Source organism: Tachypleus tridentatus, chromosome 1 (genome assembly GCF_004210375.1).
Source record: "Tachypleus tridentatus isolate NWPU-2018 chromosome 1, ASM421037v1, whole genome shotgun sequence".
NCBI classification, from domain to species: Eukaryota; Metazoa; Arthropoda; class Merostomata; order Xiphosura; family Limulidae; genus Tachypleus; species Tachypleus tridentatus.
Genome location: NC_134825.1, coordinates 43,975,043 through 44,001,458, shown reverse-complemented (window position 1 = coordinate 44,001,458; position 26,416 = coordinate 43,975,043). Strand labels below are relative to the sequence as shown.

Genomic DNA, 26,416 nt, shown 5'->3' with positions numbered 1-26,416 from the left:
TAGATGTTGGTGTTTATTTGTAGTTCTTTGCTTCTTCACAAATAACATATGGGATATGTTTTCTCATCATATGTCATGACTCCTTCACTTCTACTCTTAGTCAGTACTTGTTTAGTCATAGTTATTTATTCCTTAATATACACACATTATTGTTTCATTCTCTTTCATTACACCTTAACATGTACGTATAGAAGATAATATTTTGATATAAGTTATTTTTCCTTAACTTGCAACATTTTTATGATGATGAATAGACTTTGATCATTACTCCTTAACATAGTCACTTAATTTTATCCATATGGGTATTCTTTTCTGCACATATCATAAGGGGTTAAAGTTATATTCAAAATTTAATTAAACTGCTTTATTACCATAATATACAAATAAAACCTAGCATCAAACTGTAGCTAATAACCTAAATTTGAATTATGTAAGTTTTAAGTTCTCAAATTAACTTCATAAATTACTCATTATGATACTGTTATTATTCAAGCAAAGCATAATTTTTATAGTCTTCAATTTTATTTGATTACGTAGCTATAAGCTTGAAAATCTAGTTACTAATTATAAAATCAGACCTACTTGCCACATTCATCTGCAGATCCTCTTTTTCACAAATTGCCAGTAGTTCTCTTTGATGTTTAATACTATATTATTTATAACCAGTAGAAAGCTAAATTATTTGATCTGTCATGTCATGTATTATGTTATGTTGTTTCCTGTACAGAGAATTGTTTATTTCACTTTCAGTTCACACTTTATTCCCACAGAAAATATGTAGACAAAGTTAGCTGGGTTTTAAACAGCTCTTATTGCATAATTAAAAAAGGCATAAATATTATGATAATTATAGGACAGTGTCTACTTTTTATGTGTTTTTATTCTGTGCTCTTTTTGCATTATTTAATTAAGTTAAAAATTATTAACCATTTTATATACCATTAGTATAAAAAATAGGGTTATGTTTCATTGACAATCAACAACAACAAAAAATAAGAAAGAGGTAAACACTACATTTCTTATTTTTCATCTGTATTGTTTATTTATTATTATAAAAGTAACTGAAATATAAAATTTAAAATATTTTTAGGTTAGATGAGGTTGGATTAAGTAAAATAAAAGAAAAGTAATGATAAAAAATGTTCATGTGTTCATGAGTAGCACATGCATTATGTAATTTGATAGAGTAACATAAGCTATACCTTAAACAAGTGATTTACATATTTTGTGGTGAGATTATTAGCTAGACATGTAGTTTCATTTACAATTTAAAATCAATCTAGAAAGAAAAAAATATTTTAAGTTTATTTCCTATTTGTTTATGGTGATTATAAGGTTCAGTCAAATTAATTTTGTATAGAGTTAGAGCAGAGAAAATAACGGATAAAATATAGTTTTATGTAGAAACAGTGAAATTTATTTAGGTTTCAGAGATTACACAAATGAAAATTCTGAGTAGTCAACATTTTGATTCCATATTATATGGAGAAAGTTGTGGTGAAAATACTTTATTAAAATTTGTATTTTTTGTCTTCAAACCACTCTTAATGTTTACTGAAAGCTTGTGCAATTTAATGAAGGTACACCAATCAAATTAGAACCTAGAGTAAGGAAACTATGTAGGTCAACATGGGGTCACAAACATAACTGATTCAACCAAGCCTGTAGGAAGAGTAGTAATGAGTAATACTTTTTTTCCATGTTTTTACTGCATAAGTTGCATCCATGGATGTCAGTATTTAGTTCTCATACATTTCTTCTTGACAAGTTACACATAGACATTACTATTTTGGTATAGGTCATTGCGTGTTAGCATTTGCATGTAGTGGATAATGTTTCATCCTCACTCATTGCTCTTTAACTTATCTCACAGTCTATAAAGTTTGTATGATTAACAGAATAGTTTTAGACATAAGAATTTGCTCCATGCAGTCTAAGTTTAGAAGTTGCTACCTGCTCTGTAACATGTACTTATTCAATAATGTCTTTTCTTACTTTTTTACATACATGACATTTGCATGTAGTGGATAATGTTTCATACAATTGTTCCTTTTCTTTTTGTGGCTTGGCCACACCCCTGTTTGCTAACTTATATTTTGTCTCCTGTGTCTTGTTCCTCAGTCCTGGCTGTCTGTGCTTTCAATCTGTTATCTTGCATCTTTTTTACAATATATATATATCCATCTTTCTATCTTCTCTCTCAGGTCTTTGCTCAGTTTCAGAATACACTTTCAGGGGTTCCTTTGGTTAACCCTCACATCTTGTTTTTATTACTCCATTTTCTTGAGTTTCAACCCTGTCTTTTTTCTTTCTAACTTTCCATCTCTTCTGTTCCACTCTCACACATTGCTCTTTCCTCAGGATATGGCATTCCTTTCTCAGTGTGTGTAGGATTGAGCTGTTCACCTCTCTGATCATGTAGCTATCTCTTTGTTCCACTCCTGTCACTCTTCTACTTCTGTGTGCTGACATACAGGATGTACTTATCACTTTGGTCTCTTTTTCACCATCACCCTTTGACTTCATTACATTATCACATATTCCTTCCTTTCGGTTTCTAATTTTGATGCTATTTTTGTTCTGGAATGTGCTCTTGTTCTGTCTGAGCCATTCAGTGTTTTGTCACACTCTTCCTCCTTGTGGTTTCTCTCATTTTCCTCTACCCAGGACTTTTTTCTTACCCCATTATGGGTTGGACCCACCAGCTCATACATCTTGTATATGCTCCTTTGACAGCAGGTGTTTGTTTGCTCTCTTGAGTCTCCTCTCTTCAGCTTTTCCCCTATTTTTTCAATGAGCACGATGTGCCTAACTGTGGACTATTCTTAATCCTTTCCTTAAGCAGTCACTTTTGGTCAGAACCAGTACAATTATATTTGACTGTATATGTAGCCAGTGCACTAAATAAGTCATTAATTACTTTTGTAAGATATCTGACATGTTGGACGTATATGGGAATAGACACACAAGAAACTCTTTCCTTTCTTGATGAGGCTTATCTTCTTACTAGAATGACAAGTCATTCCTGGAATCAATGGCAAAGTTTCCAGGCAAGTTATTACTAGATCAGAAATGCCCTTATCTCTGGTAAGTGCATTTGTGTAAATTTTGCATTATTGCTGTGTCATAAATATGGAAGACCATGAGCTCAAGAAAACACCCACTTCATAAACTATTTGTTAATAAGTGTTTGTTTTTAAGCCAGTAATTTGTGTCTGTGTTCTATCTTTAGGTTACATTTGACTTATTCACACTCTGCATACAATTCCTAAGCACTTCCAGTTGTTGTGGTACTTAATTTATTGTTGAACAAGTGTGTTATGGAATACTACATATTTATTAATTGCCAGGTGCTTTAAACACTGGGATAACTTATAATTTTATAGTTAAGTGTATAAAGGGTGGAAATTATTCTACATTAACAGAACTATTAAAGTTGCTTTTAAAGTACATTTACATTTAAAATATTATATGGAATCAGCTTATTATACATACAGTTAACTTTTGTATTTTGTAATTCATCATATCTCTTAAGAGTGCTCTAATACCACATATGTAAAACATAGATTTTAACAGCATAAGATCTTTAATAACATCATATCAGCCTAGATTTAAAATTTAACAAATGTACTCTATTATTTATTTAAATTTGAAAAGCTTTTAACCTATTCAGCACATTATGATCAACAAGAGCATATTTTGCTTTAATAGTTTAGACTAGCTCACAGTAGTATTTTGCTACTGTGTTTAGACTTATCAACATCTTATTTTTATCCATGCTGTTTTACCTTGATTTGAGAATTTGTTGTATCCACATCAAATAAAAGAGGCAAAATATCTGATATACCACTGACTGACTCTCTAATCATAGAAATATACAAATAAAACTATTTTGAAATAAGGCTTATTATTTGAGGACACAACTGCAATTTCTTGATGATAAGAAACCCACTTGAACTAAAAAATGTATCTCAGAACAGCTGGTATGGTTATTAACAATTTTTATTGATAAGCAGGGAACAATGTTTTTACCTTCCTAGGACAAAATGTTCTCTGCTGTATTAGTAAAAGTGTTAATGCCCATACCAGTCATTCTAAGATACAACTACAATTTAAAATGTCTACTTTATCGGGTGTGTGTTAGTGAGTGAAGATTTTATGTTAAAATGTGTTACATAGTAGTTTTGAATTAGTTATATATTTTTGAACTAAAATTTTTAAAAGCTCTGTTGTATACTTCAAGGTTGATTAGCAGTGAAAGCTTATTCTCAATTTTATGTATTATAAAAGTACAGTAGAATTATTTAAGCAATTATTTAAAGTTTCTTTTGAAATTATTTGAAAGTTTGACATTTCCATGTTTAGCTATAAGGTTACTAAGAACTGTTATGTGTGTTGTCTTAGCTACAAAAATATAAACTTTGGTTTGCTATCGTATAGATGTGAAGTGCTTTAACATATGGCTCCTATCCTTTATATACTGTAAGCATTCCATATGCTCATGGTCTTTTTTGAAAGAGTCAGAAGAACTCTTTGTGATTTGTATGTACAAGATACTTTAAAATTACATTGTACCTTATAAAACTTTTGGTTAAATGAAAGGAGAACCTAGCATGGTCTATAAGACCTCTTACAGTGACTGCCAGGCTATGCACAAATATCAGATTGCTTAACATTACATAAGAGAAAATAGAATGTCTGCGACAGTGGGATATTGAAGGCTTACATTTAGTTAAACGTACTGCTAACAACCCCTGTAACATTATTTTAGAAGCCAGTAAATAACTTGATCATTTTCAAGCTAGACAACAATATGTGATAAAGGATAAGGTTAACACGCACATTCTTTAACCATGTATTTTCTGTTTTTCTTACATAATTTACATACATCTGTTATCAATATAGACATTCATGTGAGTGTCTGCTTATATAACTGCATGATATTACAAGATTTGTATTTGATAAAGTACACAGTTTCATGACCACTGAAACAATGAAAAGCTTGTACCTTTAATATGTGAGAGGATGAATGTAGCGATATGCCATCGCCTGGTTGAAAGAGACAAAAACTTAATGTGCCAAAGAACAAAAAAAAACGTTATCACTAAACATTACAGTGGGTGGCTCTAATGTAGTAGGATGTGCAACAGTAAGTTTGAGAAGTAGTTTAAAAATTAGGTATAAGTATTAAAAACAAGATAAAAAATGAAATAAAATGTACTTGTGGATAATTATGATAAAGTTAAAAAAATGAAAAGCCATGTTTTATTTTGAACTGAACTATGGCTGAAATTTTCAATGAGAAAATGAAGGCCATATTCACACATGGATTAAACAGGAGTAACATCAATCTAACAAAGGAATAATGCAGACAAGATTTTCTTGCACATACTTGCCCTGTTAAAATTGGAAAGTTTAACAGTAATGCCAAAACAACTCTCACAATCTACTTTCTCCTTATTGCTGATGAATCACAAGTTAGATCACTAGAATTTGGAAGTATATCTACCTCATGTGATAGCCATAAAATGATTTCAAACTCAAGTTGGTATTGAGTACAATACAACTGAAACAGCAGAGAATGTCATCTTGGAATGAATTAGAACATCAACTCGTTTTGAGCTATTAAGTTCTGAACTAGAACTGCAGAAAAGTGTAACATTTTGTTTTATTATATTTACCAAAGATGTATGTATATATATGCAGCACTCGTATTTTTTATCCATTATTTACAATACATCATAACTGTGTGAACTTCTTTATTTCTTGTAGATTTAATTATTTGACATGTGTGATCTCCATTAAAAACAACAGCTGTATTGTTATGCATGCCTTGCACATGCTATATGATATCTTATAAAGCAATTTGGCAATAATTTCAAATTGTTTATAGTAGAATATGAAGTACAAGTTGAAATGTTCACTCACAGGAATGTGAAAAAAAATATTCAATTACTTACAACTTGTTTATATTAACTATAAATACTTTTCATATTGTTTACTTAAAACAACCTAATGATAAAGTACTAGTAAAATTTGTTTTGTTGGAATATGTATTGGTAAATTTCAGAGGAAATACGAGCATAAACACCACAATTTATATCTTTTTTTTTGAAGAAATACATCTTTTAATACATTTATAGGCCATTAATAAAAATGTTTTCTTAAGTAACATAAATTTTCTGTTTCAGATGCAGATGAATTTAGCTAAAATGTTTTCCCAAATGCAGAAGTCTGTGATGTTTATGTCTGAAAGAATGATGTTAGAGATGAAAAGGCAAACCTACATCACACCACAGAATTACATAGATATGGTATCTACCTACAAAAGGTATTGAAAAATAAAGTTCTTTTTATTTGATTTCATTATGAGAACTGCTAGTTCCATGATATATCAATCTTTATGTCTCTTATGAAATGACTTGTGTTGTCCAAAGAATTAAACTGAAAAATGTTTATTAAATAAGGTTGACACTTCTGTAAACAACCTTTTGAACATATTTCAAATGATGTATAAGAAAGTTTTTGTTTTTAATGTATTGCATAATTACATTCTGTTTCATATACCTTATGATAGTTTTGGTTATGTATAAGGCTTTTGGCACAGAAACACAAGGATTTAGGGGGAGCAATTCACAAATTAAGATCAGGCCTTCACAAGATAAATGAAACAAGAGAGAAAGTGGAGCTTATGTCCAGGGAACTTCAAGATGCCCAAATTCAGGTTGCAAGGTTCCAGAAAGAATGTGATGAATATTTAGTAATCATAGTACAGCAGAAGAGAGAAGCAGATGAACAGCAAAAGGTTAGTGGGAAATAAATGCTTAACATAATCAGTAGTGTTAAGAAAATTGCTAATTAAATATAACAAACACTGAACTGAACTAATGTGCTTTATTAAAGTTCAACTCACTGTGTATGCAATTAATTTGATAATTGAAAAACATAAGTATTTTTTTTCTGTTCATTACTTTGCTCTAGAGAAATATATTATAAATTCCTTTTCCGGTTGCTTTGGTATAAGTTTAACACAGGCTACTTGCACCCATGTTTTGCTCACTTTCAGTAAATTACAATGTGAAGACATATCTCACTTCAAGTCACCAAATTCTAAATAAAAAATTAGGTTTTGCTCAACAGTTCAGTGTAATTAAATAAAAAAAGACATTTGTATTTGATTGTTTTACTTTGTAAATAGCCAATGCTGAAAACAAAATGATGGATAAAAGTCACTTTTTAAATAAATATAATTAGAGTGCTAGTATTGTTACTAATTGCCTGACTCAATTTGCATATAGTTAGTATCAGCAAGGAGTGAGAAAATTGCTGAAGAAGAGATCACATGCAAAAAGATGGCAGAACATGCATTAGAAGATTTAAATCAAACCCTTCCAGCCCTAGAAGAAGCAATGAAAGTATGTTTTTATTTATTTTTTTATGAACATCAATCTATATCAAACATGCTTTATGATCTTATTTATGTAAAGAAGCCAGTTAAATTATTTTAAATATTAGTTTTTTACAATAAAACATTTTAAGATTTGTAATGTTAACTCATTTTTTAAATGATTTTGTTTAATAAAAAGTAACTTCAGAATGATTGTAATTTGATTTTACTCCTGATAAAATTTAAAATATTGTTTTAATACCATAGCTCTGAAAATTTTCATGTATAAAATAGTCTTATGTTTTAATTTCAGGCACTTGAATCTCTCAACAAAAAGGACATTGGAGAGGTTAAAAGCTATGGCCGACCACCAGCTTTAGTGGAGAAAGTGATGGAAGCTGTGATGATTCTCAGAGGTTCTGAGCCAACATGGGTGGAGGCAAAACGCCAACTTGGTAAATGAAAATAATTCCTAGTGTCAAAGTGAACAAAAAAACACTATAATTCAGAAATTCTATTTACCTCTCTCGCTGTACCATGAACTATTACTTCTTGCACAACTGCCATGGAATTTCTTGAGCATTTGACAAGCTTTGAACAAATTTCTACCTCTACATATGTTTTGCATCAGCCTGTAATGTAATTGTAATGTTAACTGTTAAGTTTTAATAACTTTCATTTATTATTTGCTCTCTCACTGTATTATATTATTTTCATGACTTGGGCAATTTATATATTGAAGTATGTAATTTTATATTTCAGGTGATCCGAATTTCATTAATCATTTGATGACCTTTGATAAAGATAACATTAATGACTGGGTCCTAAATAGAATTGGAAAGTATGTAGTACAACCTGACTTTCATCCTGAAATTGTGGGTAAAGTTTCTCTAGCGGCAAGGTCTCTGTGTATGTGGGTACGAGCAATGGAAGTTTATGGGAAAGTCTATAGGTATGTTCAAGTTTGTATTCAAACAACTGATTATTTTATTAATATTACTATATCATAGCTGCTACCAACTATTGTTTTACTAGATCAGCAGTCAGTCAGAAAAAAAAACTTTATCTCTTTTAAATGATATTATCTGTATTTGTGGTAATGTATACTGAAATGTTTAAAACAAATAGATACATTTGATGAAATTTTATGAAACATGAGCATTAGTTTGGAAAATATAAATCAGCTTTTGCTGAAAGCACATGAATATGTATTTTAAGTAGAAAGCTATTAAATTTTATTTGAATATGTATACATTGTATATAAGTATGAACAAAGCATTTAAATCTAACTAATAAATTTTAGTGAAATTTGGACTATTTTACTTTTGAACTAATGTATTGAGTTTTAGTAAAACTAAGTTTTAATAAAATAGAATATCATAAAATATCAGAATGTTAGTTTTGATGAAAGTTCACAACAATTTGGTTATAGGTGAAAAAGGCATTTAAACTTCATTAGTTTGAACTAATTAATTGAGTTTTACTAAAAATTAAGTTTTAAAAACTGCAAAATGCTATTACTGTCATTTCATTTTAATAAAAAGTACCATGTTCATTACTGCTTTATTGAATTTTTGAATGTTTGCTAAAAGTATTAATGATTTCTAATTGTTGAATATTTTTGGTATGTAAAAATATTTAGTTTTATAATTTTTATATTAACTAATACATTTTGACATTGTTTTTATTAAAGTATAAATAAATAAAAACAAAATATACATTTGTGAAATGTACTTTAGTGTGTTTTAGTTTGAAAAGTGTACAGTTGATATGTCAATGTAATATTATGTTGTTTTGTACAACTTACATTCTGAATGTATAATTTGTAAAGATAATGTGAACACTGCAGAATTCAGCACACATAAGTTTTACTACAAGCATAGTTTATAAGTTCCATGTTTAAGAATCTATAGTGCTCAATTTTTCATCATTGTAGCTTTTTCTTAGACAGTTGATGAATTGCAGAGTGTTTTTAAATTATGTGATACCTCATAATAGTGAAATTTGGTTCTTTACCTAACATTGTGCCTACAGTTTACATCACATTTGTCAGATCATAAATAGTAGTTCCAAAATGAAAAGACATGCTATTATATAAATACGAGTTTAATTTTATCTGTGGCCCATGTTTTAATATTAATAGGTTATCTTGCATCTGGATGGCAATTAGAATAAAAAATATATTTAATAAAATATTTGTTTAAAGTTGTGATGAAAATCTGAAATACTTATTAATTCCTTTAATCCCTGTAAAATTCCTAAAATCATGTAGAATTATATCAATCTTTTCATGCCACTATGAAACTTAGTATGTGACTTTTGAATCAATCTAGAAACAGTGCTGAAAGAAGTGTTAGTGATCATTGACTGAATAAAACCTAATGACAAAAATAACTAATGTATTCTGATTAGTGCAACAAGAACTTTATCATTACAAATACAGTAATCATTCTGCCTTAGGACCATGAAATAACTCAATGTATCCAGCTGGTCTCAACCAAAAATTTATTTGTGAATATGATACTTCTTACTAATACATTCTTGTGAGATTACAATAAAATTCTGATTAAAGTATTTATTGTCAAAAGCATTATTTATAATCATTGTACCTCAACAGATTAATTATTAAAAGATTTATACTTTACTGACAAGTCTTTAAAACTAGATCTTTGTAACTCAATTTTTAAAAAGGATTATTTCATATATCCATTAAATTTGAATACTATAAACCTAAACATATTCATTATAATTTTACTGTATTATTTTATTTACTGATTGATTTCAGGCTAAAGCTAATTATGCGATAATTTTATTTATTATACAATTTTCATTGCTCTGTTCAGTTTACCAGTTACTGCTCAGAAGTTATTCATAATTGATTCATTCCAAATTTTAAGGCCCTTGTATATGTCTACAATTCCAAAGAATTAAATTTTTTGTTGTTGTTTTTACACTTACAAAGTCAAATTGGCTGCAGATATATGCATGGAATAAAGAATTGATACATATCTTAAATTATTTTGCATAATTTCACAAATATGAAAATATTTCTCAGGTTTGTATTTATTCTTTTAACTGGGATTTTAAGTTTGATAAATGTTTGAGTTTAAATAATATTTTCACTATTTTTAAATAATGTACTGTAATATCTTTGTGTTCTGATCACTTAGCCTGTCATTAATTTCAATAAATTTACATTACTTATTCTAGGATTGTAGAACCCAAAAGACAACGCTTATATACAGCAGAATCTCAGTTGGCTGAAAAACAAGCAGCATTATCTGAAGCTAAAAATAAACTTTTGGAGGTATTAACACAATACTAGTGTAATACATTTTATTGGTAGGTTTAAAATATATATATATATTATAATTGGACTCCAGATAAAGTATTGATATTTTTGAAGACTTGTTTCTTTTTATTGAATAATAATGTATAATATTCGACAATATGCAGGGTATACTCTCTATAAATGAGGATGTTTTTTGATATTTGTGATGGTATTCTAGGATTTTCAAAATTTTAAATTCTTATTTCAACTTTTCATGGTTCTATTAGTTGAATGATAAAATTGAGACACTGAAGTATCAGTATGAAGAGAAGCTGGCACAGAAAGAAGAGCTGAGAAATAAGGCAGAGACGTTAGTAATTAAACTGGACAGAGCTGATAAGCTAGTGGATGGACTAGCTTCAGAAAAAGTACGCTGGGAGGAAAATGTGATGGTTGGTTGCTTTAAATCTTATACTTGTAATATTAGTATAGACTGTCATAAGATGTGGAGTCATTTTTAACTGATATATATTTGTTTAATAAATCATTTGATATTTGTAAAAATGTAGGTGTCTTTATAAACAATGAAATATTTTTTGTATATTTTATATTAAGTACTTTATGTCACATAGAATTGTATAAATAGAAAACTTATCAAACATTTGGTTATTTTAACATCCTATCATTCCTTTGTGTTAAAACTATTTTGTTTTGTATTGCTACTAATTCAAAGAAATAAATATTTTTCCCTGAAATTTTTGTTTTATATATATATAATTAACTGAAAACTATGTTTTATTAATCATTATATTTTGGCATTGCTTAAAGCAAATGATATGCATATAAATATTTTCTATGTAAAATACCTCAGTATGTATGAATGTCATGATAGTGTTTATAAAATTGCTCAAACTTTTAATAAAACTATTGATTTTAGGGAATTTCTTGAAATTAGTCATGGGTTTTGAAGTAAAAAGTGTTGCTGGAAGTTATTTAGTATGTAATATGTGAAATATTTTGCATTGATTTTGATTGATATATAATATAAATTCTACAAACTACTTTCACTCTTAAGTTCTTACTACTTTTTATGGCATAACCATTTTTGATTTTGTTTCTTTTTTATTGCATTCCCAAAACCCATATTATTACAGTTTAGTTTCAGAAATGACAATTAATTTTTCTTGTATCTGCTGTTTTTGTTTTTATATTTTCTTCTAAATGTTAAACATTTACAATAAATAGCTGTGCTTACAATGCATCAAATAAATGTTAGAGTTTGTTTCAAGACCTAGAAATATATCCTAATATACTATTGATAAAATTTTTGGTAGTTGGTTGTAAATCTATAAGTGGTATTTTGCAATAAACATGAGACATCATGCTATTTTACCTGTACACCTTTATAATCTATAACAAACAGAGCCACATGCAAGTATATGCATTTGTTACTTTTGCTAATGTAAATAAACATTATTTTTATATACTGTGCTAGTTTGTAATAATCATCAAGCATGCGTAACCTACCACTTTTTGTTATTCATTGTCTGCTGTTATAAAATAAGTGTGGGCTGTGTGCGTGTCCTTGATTTATGTTATTTCTTAACACATTGAATACTCTTGATGCCAATACACCCTGCAAATATAAACTAAACATGAGTTACAAGTGTGTGTTTTTGAATTTTTTTATCAATATATACCCTTTTACCTTATAATAATCACTTGCTATATGTAAAACTTGTGATTCTAAAGGATCTGGATGAAAGATTAAATCTCTTGGTTGGAGACTGTTTAGTTGCTGCTGGTTTCCTGTCATTCTTGGGACCTTTTCTTTCACAGTATCGTGATGAACTGATTCATCAGTGGTTAATGCAGGTGAAATATACATTTTTATAATGTTTGTTTAAAATTGGCTTAAAGTATACAAATTCAAATATCATAATTTAAAGAATAGGGTACTACCCTCCTGTAAGAATTAGTTTCTGAACCTTATTTTTGTGATCTTAAATTTATGGTTAAATATATTATTTCAATGTTATATATTTATCTTCTTGCTGGCATACTAAATAATGATTAATGTTCATGGCCCTTCTTTTGTGTAAATTTCAAGTAATTACCTCTTGTTGTTATAATATTCAGACATTTTTGAGTTTGTACATTTGATTTGTTTATCATAACTGGAATAGACAAGGTTATCTTACTTCTACATATCTATATGACAATGTAACATTATTAAATAGTTTAAGAATTTTAAATCTAATTCTGAATGCACTATTTGTTCATGAATTATTCCCCTCATACTTGAAGTTAACACGCTTTTTACGTGATTCAACTGCATATTCTTTTCTAAAATTAATACTATCATCAGAAGCATAATGATCACAAAATCTTGTCAAAATTTTTTACAATTGTTACAAGGTTATACTTGTAATAAAAGTTTTATTATCTTGTTAAGCTGTCTGTATACTATTGTCTCAAAGTGGGTTCCTCATCATCAAGTTTGAATCTAGATTCATTCTGGAGTTTTTGTTAAATTCTAAACATTTAATTAATAGTGGGAGAACATTTATTACTATTGAATGATTTAAATCAGTTCTATTTAGCTCAAATCACTCAACTTTTGCATGTTGACAAACTAATTTGTAAATGAAACATTGCTTTATTCATTACTTCTTAGTTATTTCACACACAAGGAAAATCAGTTAGTAGATACTACAGACTACTTGTTATAGCTTTGGCATGTTTAAAAATTTTATACACCTTAAAATCATTATACGCTTTTTACAAAATATGTGATAGATTGTGCAAGATTTGTTATCTTAACCCTTTATTCCTAGGTATCTTTTACTATGCATGACAGAATGTTTCACAATCTTATATTCAAAATTTTATTGAATGACTTTGTGTCTGCATTATACTAATGAGTGTAGCATAAAGTCTTAGCTAATAATCCATATTTTAGTAGTATATAAGCTTTAAGTATTTAATTCTACAAGGAAATATTTTAAAAAATCATAAATTTCTCCTAGTACGATACATGTGACATATTTTCTCTAGGCATCTTGTATTCTCTAATTTTTCCAACACCCCTTCAAAGAGTAAGAAATTAAACTTTAATTACTCTCTATAGAATCATCATTGTTCAGACAAACCATGATTTTTATTGCCTCTAATTTTGTTTGGTTACAGAACTATCAATAGAAAGTCAGACTACTCCTATCACATCCTCTCTTTCAGGATATGTTAATAGTTCTCTGTTACATTTAATTACATACTACATAAAACTGATAGAAAGGCAAGGTTTTCATCTCTCAAATGACATACTGTATAACTTTGTGTTCTGAACAGATAAGAGTCAGTTTCACTAAGAGTACAAGCAGTGTTTCAATGAGAACCTTAATGACTAGCTTGGACAAATTTGTAATGGGTCTTGCCACACAGTTAGAAAGCCAGCAAAACTGTGAGAGTTAGGGGAAATTGTCTGCTTTTTATATATTATTATTCAATGATCTTCAGTGCAATATTTAATTAAATAAAAATTATTTAGTGGATAACTACCATGTGTATAAAAAGTAAGCATAAATGTACTCAACAATCAACAGCAAGAAAAAAAAATGGGTAAGTACTATATTTCTTGTTTTTCATGTTCATTCTTCATTTATTATTGTAAAAGTAACTAAAATGTGAAAATAAGAATGTTCTTAAGTTAGTTTAAATTATACAAGGTAAAATAAATAATAATAATATGATAAAATGTTTCACAAGACACGCATGCAAGCAGTACATGGGAAATGTAATTTGATAGCATGATATAAGCTGCATGTACAGTTACGATAGAAAGTGTTCGTACGTCTGCGTCGTAAGTAGTTTTTTCCTCATAACTTAAAAAGTATCACGATTAGGATAATGAAAGCGTAGTGTAGTATAAATATTATGCTAACACACATCTACATAAATTTTTATGTAAATTGAACGACAAACAATTTATAAACAGATAACCAAATATAAGAGGGGCAGAAAGTGTTCGTGCGTCTACTTTAATGATCAGTTGTGTAGCCTTTCAGGTGAATTACTTGACGCAATCTCTCCTCATAGCCCTGCATGATCGTTTGACAGTACTCGACCGGTATTTTCTTCCATTTTTCTTTACAGAAGGCCTCCAAATCTTGCAAGTTTTTTGGATGATGCTGATGAACCCTGGTCTTCAACTCATGCCAAACATTTTCAATTGGGTTGAGATCATGTGACTGCAATGGCCATTCCAGAATGCTTATATGGTTCCTCTGCAACCAGGATTACACATATTTCAATGTGTGCTTAGGGTCATTGTCGTTCTGGAAGATCCAATGATGCCCAAGCCACAAGTTCCGAGCATCATTCTTGATATAAGTGCCTAATATATCAATGTACTCTTCTTTTTTTCATAATTCTGTTGACGCGATGAAGGCTGCCTACACCAGAAGAGCTGAAGGAACCCCATAGCATGATCGAGCCACCTCTGTGTTTAACTATATGGACGGTGTTCTTTGGAAGATTTCGTTCCCCCTTCTTACAGAAAATATAGGGAACATCATTGTGGCTGAAAAGCTCGATTTTAGGCTCGTCTGACCAAAGAATACTCTTGCAATAGGTAAAGGGTTTATCAACATGCTTTCTTGCATACCCAAATCGTGCTTCCAAATGAACAGGCTTCAAATATGGAGTTCCATGAGGACAACATTCTTTGAACCCAGAAAGTGTAACATGTTTGTACCTGTAGAAGTGCTTACTTCAACCCCAGTTTCCCTTACCAGTTTCTGTATGTCATTACGTGTTAAACGAGGGCTCTTACTAATTTCTCTGAGAATCTTCTTTTTGTTTCTCTCTGGGAATTTTGTGTGGGGCGTCCGGAATGAAGGAGGTTAGCAGTTGATCCTGTAAGCTTAAACTTGGCAATTATGCTTTGAACAGTAGATTTGGGCATATTAATTTGTGTAGTAATACCGGAAAGAGACTCACGAGACTTGTATGTTACAATAATTCGGTTTTTTAAATCACTGGACAGTTGTTTCCTGTTCGCCATGATGACCAAGCAGATAATGACGGAGACAGCACTAAATTGCCAGAAGTACATTTTTTGCTGGCTAAATTCCAATAATTATGAACCCAGTGTCTAGTTCTGGAATGGCATAATGTAGTTGATTCGCCAAACTAAACAAAATTTTTACGGGAATATCAGTTTTTTTCACACATTCTGAAATGTATGAACACTTTCTGCTCCTCCTATTTTTGGTTATTTGTTTATAAACAGTTTATTTTCGTTTAATTTTCATACAAATTTACATAGATGTGTGTTAGTATGATATTTATAAAATACTCTGCTTTCATTATCCTAATCATCATGCCTTTTTAAGTTATGAGGAAAAAACTACTCACGACGCAGGGGTACAAACACATTCTGTTGTAACTGTACCCCTGAATAATTTACGATTCATAATGACTCAGATAGTAGTTAGATATGGTTCGAAAGGCAAACAAAAGGACAATAAAATGTAAAATTATAGATAGATGTATACTGTTACAAGCTTAAATCTACTTAGTATAAACTAATATAGTTTCATGTTGCAATTTGAAACAATAAAGGAGATTTTAGGGATTACAGAAAGGAAATTTGAAATTTTTGAGATGAGGACGATACTAAACAAATACTCAATATATTCATGGACAAAACTTTATTTTATGTTGTGAAAAATACTTCACTAAAAATACTATTTTCCCATACAATATTTGCTATTTTTGTTTAGTGCTGCTCTCTATAATCGATCGTTTTTTTACACATGTCATAAGACACCTGCTTCTCATCATGCATCAATGTATTTCAGGATGGTTGGTATGGATATTAACACTTTTACCAAAATAAAGCAGAGAACAACATTTCGACCTTCTTAGGTCATTTTCTTTGTTAATCTGAAGATTTTGATAAAAAATGTTAATACCCATACCAGCCGTACTTAGCTACATTTTTACTTCAAGTGGGTTTCTCGTCATCACAAGTTACATCATGCATCATTTCCTAACCAGTAGGAGCAAGATATGCTCACATGATACATGTGACTCTCTCTACCAAACTATCACTCTTTGTTTGGCAGACTTTGATTTTAGACATGTTTTATTTTGTTTGTTTAATTCTTTATGTTCGACTTTGTTTCCTCACAAAGTAGTTATTTTCTTAATTTAGGTACTTTCTTTCAACCTCTTTCTTCTGTTAGTATCTGTTACTTTTAGTTACTTTATTTTATGAACTCAAATTTGGTGAACCTTTCTGTACAGTGAATTCTGATGTTAATGTTATAACTTCAGGGCTTACATCAATGATCAGCATTTTCTCTCAGGCCTCAGATGTGGGCGACCCAATGGTGGGTTTATCTGCTTTTATATGCTGGGAGGTTGAACACTACATGAGACAATTTTTGTTTTTGGGTAACGTCCAAGCTCTTTCAGAAAAGGCTGATTCTGTGCAGACTGATCGTCTTTTCCTCCTCCAGATTTTGTCTTTATGTTAATGTAATTTCATTCAACGTGTTTCTTTTATTAGTGTCTGTTAAATTTTGTTGAATTTATTTATTGAACTTGGATTTGGTGAAGTTTTCTGTGGAATGAATTATGAAGTTAATGTTATCAATTCAGAGGTTACACCAGTGATCAGCATATTCTCTCATACCTCAGGAAGTGGGCATCTTTATGGTGGATTTATCTGCTTTTCTTCCTTCCCATTCTCAACCCGAGGATTCTATGGGTCCTAGTGCAAACTTTATGGATTTTGTGTCTCAGGTTTATGATGTTTTATCCCTTTTTCTTGTTTGTTATGCATCATGTCCTTTCTTATTGCATGACCAATCTTTTCACCCCTTTTTTAGTTTTTCTTCCCTCACCTGATATTTGGGTTCATGCTGATCACTTTGCCTGATAATTAAGTAAGGAGATTAGCATTCCACACCAACTGCAAACTTCAGATTGGTTGACACTTTCCTACCATCATGCTGACAATCCCTTTTTAGACCAACAGCTCTTAGGTTGCTTGTTGGTTATTTTAGTGGTGGTTCCACAAATCATCTGTCCATCTTACCCATGCTCAGTGTTCTTGCTTGTGTCTTACCCTACCAATCTCTTTTGCTATTTCTCCTTTATACACCTATCCGAAGCTCTCAACAGAAATCCTGCAGGGTTTTCTGAAGATACTCTTGCCCCTCTCTCCTTCACTTTATCTCGCATATCATCTTCGGCTCTGGATTTCATGTTTTTTATTGTTGTGATCTTATGGGTCATGATGCTATATTGGCTCACATTCATTTAATCTTGACATATCTTAGGAATTTATGTATAGCTCCATTTCTGAGGCAGTCCTGGAAATTATACAACCTTGGGTGACATTGGTCCAACCACAATCCACATTTACAGATATTGTAGCCCATTTATTTCAGTCAGAGACTTATTTACCTCCAATTACCATTTTCCATTCTTCTCCTTCCCAGCCCTTGCCTGTTTGTTCCACTTGTGGTATTTCTTTTGTTGCTTAGCCCAATGACACACCCCATTGTCACCAGTGCTTGTGATAATCCATTGAGTTCAGATCTGGTGGTAGCTCAACTGTTCAAATGTCTTCATTACTGGTGTTCCTTCATCAGCAATTAATTGGAGCTTCAAATTTTATCTGAAGGATTCACTGTCCAATTTCTTTCCCTACCTCCTGTCTCTCCATATCCCAATTCTTTCTATCATTCTTGAGGTCTTTTGATAAACCAGTATCCATCAGAAATAGTTTGGGAATTTGTATTGCAGCATGCATTCGAATCTGTTCCCCATCTTTTCCGGGCTTTTATTCTTGCCCTTTTGTTGTTTTCAAGGAAACCAGGGATTAGTGGCCAGTAATCAATATATTTTGCCTAAAATATATTTCACTATCATGGTTCACTATGGGGTCTTTTTCTCATCCAGAGATAGACATTTTCACTAGGGTTGTGGATGACCAAAATTGATACTTCCAATGCTCACCAGCATATAGCAGTTTTACCTTAGCCTCATCCTTACTTTTAACTTGTCCATCTTGGAATGGTTTATAAATTTCAGGCCCTCCTCTTCAGACTTGCCTCGGTGTCTTACATACTTTGCTGAGTAGTCTGGGCTCATCATCTCCATGCTTTGGGACTACAATCTCATTAGTACATGGACAACTGGCTACTTCTGGGTCATTCTGAAAAGAAATTGGCCAATGATAATAGACAGTTTGGATGGGCTGGTTAATCAAGCTGGAGAAGTTCTTCATTAGAGTCACTCAATTTCTTATCTATTTGGGAATCTTTTTTATATTAAACCCTACTTCTTTGCAACTTCATTCAGTAGACCTGTTGGTTTGCCACACCCTCTTGCCTCAGTTTCTTACTGCTTACAAGGTTCTATTGCTTATGGGTGTGTGATCATCAGTAACATCACTTGTCATCCTAATATGGGATCTCTTTAGAAGGCATTTCATGGTTAATGAAACCTTGCTTGGAATCGTCTTTTAAAGAGCTTGCTGCTTCCTCTTCTGTGTCCAGATCTATATTTTTCATGGATGCATCCCTTCAGGGATAAGGAGCATGGGTAAATAATCAGGAAGTTTTGGGTCATTGGGCTGAGGACAAAAACTCCTTGCACATCAACGTTTTTGAAACTTCTAGCCATATTTAAAACATTGCATTACTTCCATCTTCTTACCTTACATTCTCTTGTGATAGCTCATACTGACAGTTCTACAGTGGTAGCTCATGCCGACCACCAATGGGGGCAAACAATCTAGTAATCTGTTTTCAGATGTTAGGCCTCTTATACTTGGCCAATGCACATCACATTCATCTTATTGTGAGTCATGTGCTGGCTGCTTGCACACCAACTGTATATATCCCACAGAGTGGCTATTAGATCCCCTCATTTTCAGGGATCTTTGCCATTGATGAGGTTCTCCCCATGTGAATTATTTTGTTGTGGCCCTTAACACCAAATTACCTCCCTAATGGTTGCCCATACCTCATCCCCAGACTTTGGCAGTCAATGCCTTCAGCCAGTATTGGACATTCAAGTATCTTTACATGTACCCACACATCTGATTACTTCATCAGATAATTTTTCTCATCTACTAAACACCTTGTTATGTCCTCTTTATTGGCTAGGTCAGTCTTGATTTCCATGGTTTTACTATCTGCTCCCTGCCTCTTCCAATTTCTCCTACCTTCTTTGTTTATCTTTTCCCATTGATCTTTTATATCTTTGTTGTGGGTCACAGTAACAGTTCATTAGATTGTTCTGGTTCTGTCCTTGTTTATTCCATGTTCTCTCCTCTTATGGGGTTATTATTGCCATTTGGATGATTCTGGCCTGTTTCGTGGTTTAAGGAGTTGTTTACATGTGATAGATATCCTTTTAATACTGATGTCAAGTTCCCAAATTAATAACCCAGAGCTAATCCTAGAATCATACAAGGGAATCAGAGTGGATCTCACTCCCCCAGTGTTGGATTTTAGGATAAGATGGTATGACCCTTATCCTACCCTTATCTGGATATTGGTACCCCATGAACAGGTTTTGGATGTAACTGACTTTCTGAGTATGGTCCAGTGTTCTCTAGCTATTCTGTACCAATGGGTGTATTTTTTGTTTGCCCATCTTTCTTATTGTGTGATTAAGTTACAATATCTTTCTCTGACTAGGATCATTTTCCTGCCACATCATCTCCCTCTTGGATGGGCTTCTCTCAATTTCTGTCTTTGTGTATCTCACATCCAGGTGGATAAAGAGTATACCTGACTCAGAAGTTATACAGTTCTCCTCTTCTAATCTTTATATATTATTCTCTCATCTAGCTTTTCTTATGAAAAGAAGTACTATATTGAAAGTTATAATTTCCATATACTGAAAATGTATATTTGATAGGAGCTTACCCCTCTCACATTTCCCACCTTTTCTTCCCATATTTCTCCGGTACTAACATCTGCCAAACTTTAAAATAATAGTTCATTAGAGGAGTGTAGATGGAGTCACATGTGAAATATTTGTAATTTTAAGTCAAGAGTGCCAAATTTTGTGAAGATATACACTATATTGCAAGTTGAAAGGATTAAATCTAAAAGACTTTGAATTAGCACAAAGATATCATGTGGTCGGTCAATTTGACCGAGCTTGTGTTGAGCAGTTATGTGTTTGTATAGGATGAAGTTTTTGAAAGAAAAGTATTATACTTATTTGTATTAGAAATTTATAAAATATAGGTTTTATGATTGACAGTTATGCTGTTTTGTAGCTTAGTGCTCTAGGAATTCCTTGTAGTCCTAACTTCAACCCCTCATCCTTCTTGGTGAGTCCAACTACTGTACGTGAATGGAACCTTGGAGGCTTACATTATGACTCTTTTTCAACAGAAAATGGAATTATTGTCACACAGGCCCATCGCTGTCCTCTTATTGTGGATCCACAGGGGCAAGCTGTCAAGTGGATACGTAACATGGAAGAAAAAAGAGTATGGATTGGTCTAATTAATAAGTCAGCATATACAAAGAATATATAAATGCACTTATCACTTCATTAGGAATCCTTATGTACATACAGTAACAAATACTTGTATATCAAAAAAGAGTATGATAATCTGGTGTTTTAGGTTGCAGGTTGAGTCTTATAAATTCATAAATATAGTCATATTACAATTATTCTATATGACTTTAAATAAGATTGATCTTTAATACCTAAAAAGTACATATTAATGGGTATTCATCTATCAACCCTTGAAGCACCGTTCTAAAATATTTTTCAGACTTGGTGCACCAGTCTATATACCTCACCACTTTTGTGTCACTGTTGAACATATACATAGGATGTAACTACTCTCCACCAATAGTATTGCACCTCCTATATTTGCACAGCTAACTCTTCTGCTATTCCCACTCAGTCCTCATTCCTTCAATTGGCACTACATCATTTTAATGTGCAATTTTTTCTGTTTGTGGTTTCCATTTTTGATTGAGCTTCTTTACCATTTGAAAAAAGTTTCAACAGTTTTTCCACAGTTTTCAATTTCTGTGTTTGCATTCAATTGTATTAACATTTTTAATTTTTGCATTAGATATTGATTCCCAAAATCTAAGTGAACTTAGTATAAATTTGAAGTTCATTTTATTGAATATGGGAGTTCCTACTCCTGCAATAATACTGCTGGTACAGGTCTTAATTTGCAGGGAGCTAGAGTCATACATTTGGCTGGTGATATCTTCCTTTTTTACCTGACAATGTTTCTGAGTAAGAATACAATCAGAGAAAAGACCATTTAAACTCTTGTTATGGCATCTTCTTATTTTGGTCAGTCAGAATCTACACCTCTTCAAGAGATTTCATCTTCCACCCCTTTTTTACAGCTTGTTAACCAGGTATATGGTATTTGATATGTGTACTCTATCACCTGTGTTGCTATTCTTCCTTATTGGGTAAAATTCCTTCTACTGAATTTTATGTTTTTCTCCCTTCACCAAGCATTCTGGTCTCTGCTCAAAGATTTTCAGACCAACTTCAGTTGGATATTGGTGTGGTTTGAATATGGGAGCAACTGTTAATTTCAATCAGGCTCAGTTCTCAAGATTTCCTTTTTACTCCTCTTACTTTACCTGTCATCCCTCTAATTATTCAGAGGCCTTTCATTGCTTTCCTGACCATTTTTAACATCACTTCAGTTCCATCCTTTGTTTCATGATGTTGGGACTTGTTGGAAAGGGAAGTATGACTTGCATGGCTGCATCTCCACCATTCATACCTATGGGATCTGTGTGAAGCATCCTTCCTGTGCAATACTGTATGTGACAGTCACCCAATTTCTTGGAATCCAAGAGTGATGTTGCTGAGTTGTATTCTTCCTTGTTATCTCTGGCCACATGTTTATCTTACCTTCTCACCTTGCCCAGGCCCTCACCTTTCCAATTATTTTCACACCTGGGCTGACAGATGTCATTATTACACATGCCACTATGGAATTTCGCAGATAACTAGAAGCCAAATCGCTTCACATTTCTGCTGTATGGTGACATTTCATAACAGATCTGTGGGTTTTATCTATCTTCAATTCTGATCCCCAATTCCCCTTTGCCATTTCTCTATTTTCTTCCCATCCCCACAGGATCCTACATCTCTCAGGCATTTGTGAGACTTTCTGTAACATGCTTTGCAAAGAGACCACCAAATGAGCTTGCCCCATACAACTGAAGTTTTATTTCTGTATTTTCATGGTTCCCTAAGAAGGTTGGAGATAGGAGATCTATTGTGACTCTGTCCAGGTTGAATTTCATTCTACACAACCAACAATTCACAATGGAGTCCTACCTGGAACTTCAGTGGATGCTTTCCTCAGGACTGTGGATGACCACATTCAATGTCACAGGTGACTATCTTTATATTTCCATTGCACTTAAGTCACGTTGTTTTCTTCTGTTCATCCATGAGGGCCAGGTGTTCCAGCTCAGATATCTGTTTTTCAAACTGACTTCAGTTCCTTATGTGTTACTTTCAGTGGATACTCTTCAATCAGTGGAACTTCTACTCACTTCTATTGGACCACCCTGTTTCCCTTCACTTCCCAGTCAGGGCCAGACTGACTTCATGCTTAGACAGAGACCAGATTGCATTAGATGTTAAGATTTTCTTACAGTGAGAAATATTTTCAATGGGTTTGTATCTCCACTTACACACTTTCCACCCTTCCTTCCTGCTGCCAGTGTTATTCTTTTAGATTTTTACCAATTCTCAAATCTGAGAATTGAAAAGAAATAACTGAGAGAATTAGCTGCACTAGTATAGGTGGTGCAGTACTATTGGTGGAGAATAATTACATGCTATGTACATATTCAGTCATGGCACACAATCAATAGGGTATATATACTGGTGTACTGAGCATGAACACTTTTTTGTCAGTGTGGAGAGGGAAAAAGAAGATCAAGGTAGCTTTGTGAAAGTGGATGTAAGTATCTATTGGAAATACATTTCCAGTGTAAGAAAATTTTAACTTCCATATGCTACTAATCTATGATGAAAACAGAGAAACGTCTTTGATAATGCTTATAATGCAAACTGTTATCAGGGAATGACTAAAAATGTATCAGCTAGATTGCCTAATAGATTATCTTTTATCTTCTTCAGTATTAAGAGTAAGGTAAAATCATAGAGAAAAACTACGTATGACATTCTACTTGTTTTATTCCAACAGTTGAAGGTGGCTTAATAGTATGGAAGTTTTTTTGTAATATAGGAGGTCTCTTTGATTCCTTTAGAAGGATGAATAGCATGCAAGGTATGCCTAAATGGTACTGTTTATCATAATGCTAGATTTCAACACTGAAAAACAAAGGCTCTTGCAAGTTACTGTGAAACACCAAAAGTGTTCTTGGTATGTACTTTTTCAAAAGTTGCAACAGTGACTTCAGTTATCTTGTTTTTAATAAAGCAAGTGAGCCTCATTCAAATTGAGTAATTTTGGGAGGAACTTGAACGTCATCTTTGTTAACATTTTCCTCTTCTAATAATTTTAAAGAATCAAAGTTTGTTTGTAGTCTTGTATGAATTGGTTGCTATTAGACAAGACATTGAAGCATCTTGTAGTTTATTTTCCACATCCTGTTCAAGCTGTTAGCCTGGAAAAATACAGTTCATTTCAGTATGTGTGTAGATAAAGTAAAGTGTGTCACAATGCCTGTTATTGTTCAGATGTAAGGTTACAGTCTTGCTGCATTATTTAGGTTGCACATTAAAATTTCAACTGCATGAAATTTTAAATCAAGGATGGTTAGGATACTGTAAGTAAGAGAGAGCAGGAAAAGGTGATGACATGCAGAAAACAAAAATAATATATTAAATATATATATATATATATCTGTATTCAGATAGTTTAAAAACATAAACATTTTGTAGGCAGTTAGTTACAAATTTCAGATGAATGAAATATATCCAATATTAACATGTTAATTCAGCTCTTAGGAACAGTTTCATCTGGTTGAATTTTTAAACTATAATTTCATTGCATGTAAAAAAAAAAACCCTGCAAAATATAGTTTATAAATCACAGTTGGTATGTCCCTACCATTCTGTTGGTTCAACCTTTATTGGTATTCTATCTTTATGTCTCTATAGTTTTTACCTTTGTGTTATTTGTCTGTTCTAAATATGTGTGGTGCCATTTTTTAAGCTTATTACTTAAGATCATACATATATATATATATGTATATTCAGAAACATATAAACTGATGGTGGTAATGTAATAGTATAGCTTTTAATCTTTATATTTTCAAGAACATTTTCTGTTGCATCCATCTGTCTATACATGTTTTATTATGAACTTCACTCTTTATAACTTATTTTTTAATATACTGTATATGTTATTTTTCCATGTTAATAGTTGTTCCTATATTATTCCTTAATAGTAGTAATATTTATGTTATTTTTAAATTTGTACTTTAAAATGTAATTTATATGCTCCTACAGTCATAGTTGTGCACTTCCATGACTTTCCATGCCTCCTTGGGAAGCATGTCTCACATTTTGTGCACCACAGACTAAAAGTATTGATTAATGTCACAGTTACACTTAGCACCAATAATAATGTGTGATATATATGTGTATGTGTATATATATTTATTAATTAAAAGAAAACACATCTACATGCACAGTTACTTTTGTTAACACCCACATTAGAATGCCGTAACTGTATGCTCTTCTTTATAGATTTTATTCATTTTTTTAAAGATTTTTATCATATTAATCTTATTATATAGAGTTAAAGGTGATAAATCAACAGCAGCCTGACTTTCTACATGTTCTAGAGCAAGCTATTCAATTTGGCAATCCTGTATTGCTAGAAAACATTAATGAAGAATTGGATCCTGTCTTTCCAATTCTTACTTCGATCCCTAATCCAGCAAGGAGAAGTATACATGATCAGACTAGGTGATAAAGAAATTGAATACAACATGGAATTTTCCCTTTACATAGCTACTAAACTTAGTAACCCTATTTATACTCCTGATATATTTAGCAAAACTACTGTGGTGAATTTTGCCCTCAAAGAACAAGGTAAGTTTTATCTTGTAAGTTTTATCCTTGAAGATACTTTAAGTAACATTTATGGAACTTCTATTGACTTCAAAAATAATAAAGCGTTCTTTTAACCCTTTCTTTGAATGCAGTATAATGAGTTGTTTCTTTTCATTAGTTTTACTACAGAAAGCAAGTTTAATGATATTATTATTTTGCCTCAAAACACAAATGGATCTTTTTTTTTAATTTTAACCTTTTGTTAGTTAGGTACATAAAATGATTCTTGTTAAATTTGTCCTCTATTAAGCAAGTAATTGTTACAGTTAATTTTATTCTCAGAAACAAATGGCTCAAACTGTTATTGTAAAATTCTTGTTAAATTAGGTTTAAAAAAATTGTAAGGAGATTAGAATATTTTCATTGGGACTACACTATGAATAAATTAAGCAGTAGAGAGAATTGTTTATTTTTCCCTTTAAATGGATTAAACTAACATTGTATTAAAGAAATAATTTTTCAATATAATTTTGAATTTAAGAAATATACCCCATGAAATATGGCAAGTTTTAAGCCAACAGTACTAAACTTGTATATATATAAAAATAAGAAATGTTAAAGTATTTATAAACTGCCAAAGGCAGTCTAATAAGTCAAGAATAGAAAGGGATGTTCATATGAAGAAA

General features: G+C 31.6%; 1 protein-coding gene across 1 annotated transcript in view; it reads left to right on the top strand.

Moving 5' to 3' along the window:
* Positions 1-25,647, top strand: part of LOC143232393 (dynein axonemal heavy chain 2-like) — a 55,660-nt gene extending 30,013 nt beyond the window's left edge. The window contains exons 13-24 of the mRNA XM_076467775.1: positions 6,192-6,331; positions 6,595-6,805; positions 7,299-7,415; positions 7,701-7,842; positions 8,150-8,339; positions 10,598-10,694; positions 10,946-11,110; positions 12,411-12,533; positions 20,971-21,186; positions 22,025-22,087; positions 22,947-23,088; positions 25,472-25,647. Coding sequence (XP_076323890.1) covers positions 6,192-6,331; positions 6,595-6,805; positions 7,299-7,415; positions 7,701-7,842; positions 8,150-8,339; positions 10,598-10,694; positions 10,946-11,110; positions 12,411-12,533; positions 20,971-21,186; positions 22,025-22,087; positions 22,947-23,088; positions 25,472-25,647 — 1,782 coding nt within the window. The remainder of the gene's footprint in view (positions 1-6,191; positions 6,332-6,594; positions 6,806-7,298; positions 7,416-7,700; positions 7,843-8,149; positions 8,340-10,597; positions 10,695-10,945; positions 11,111-12,410; positions 12,534-20,970; positions 21,187-22,024; positions 22,088-22,946; positions 23,089-25,471) is intronic.
* Positions 25,648-26,416: the final 769 nt, after the last annotated feature.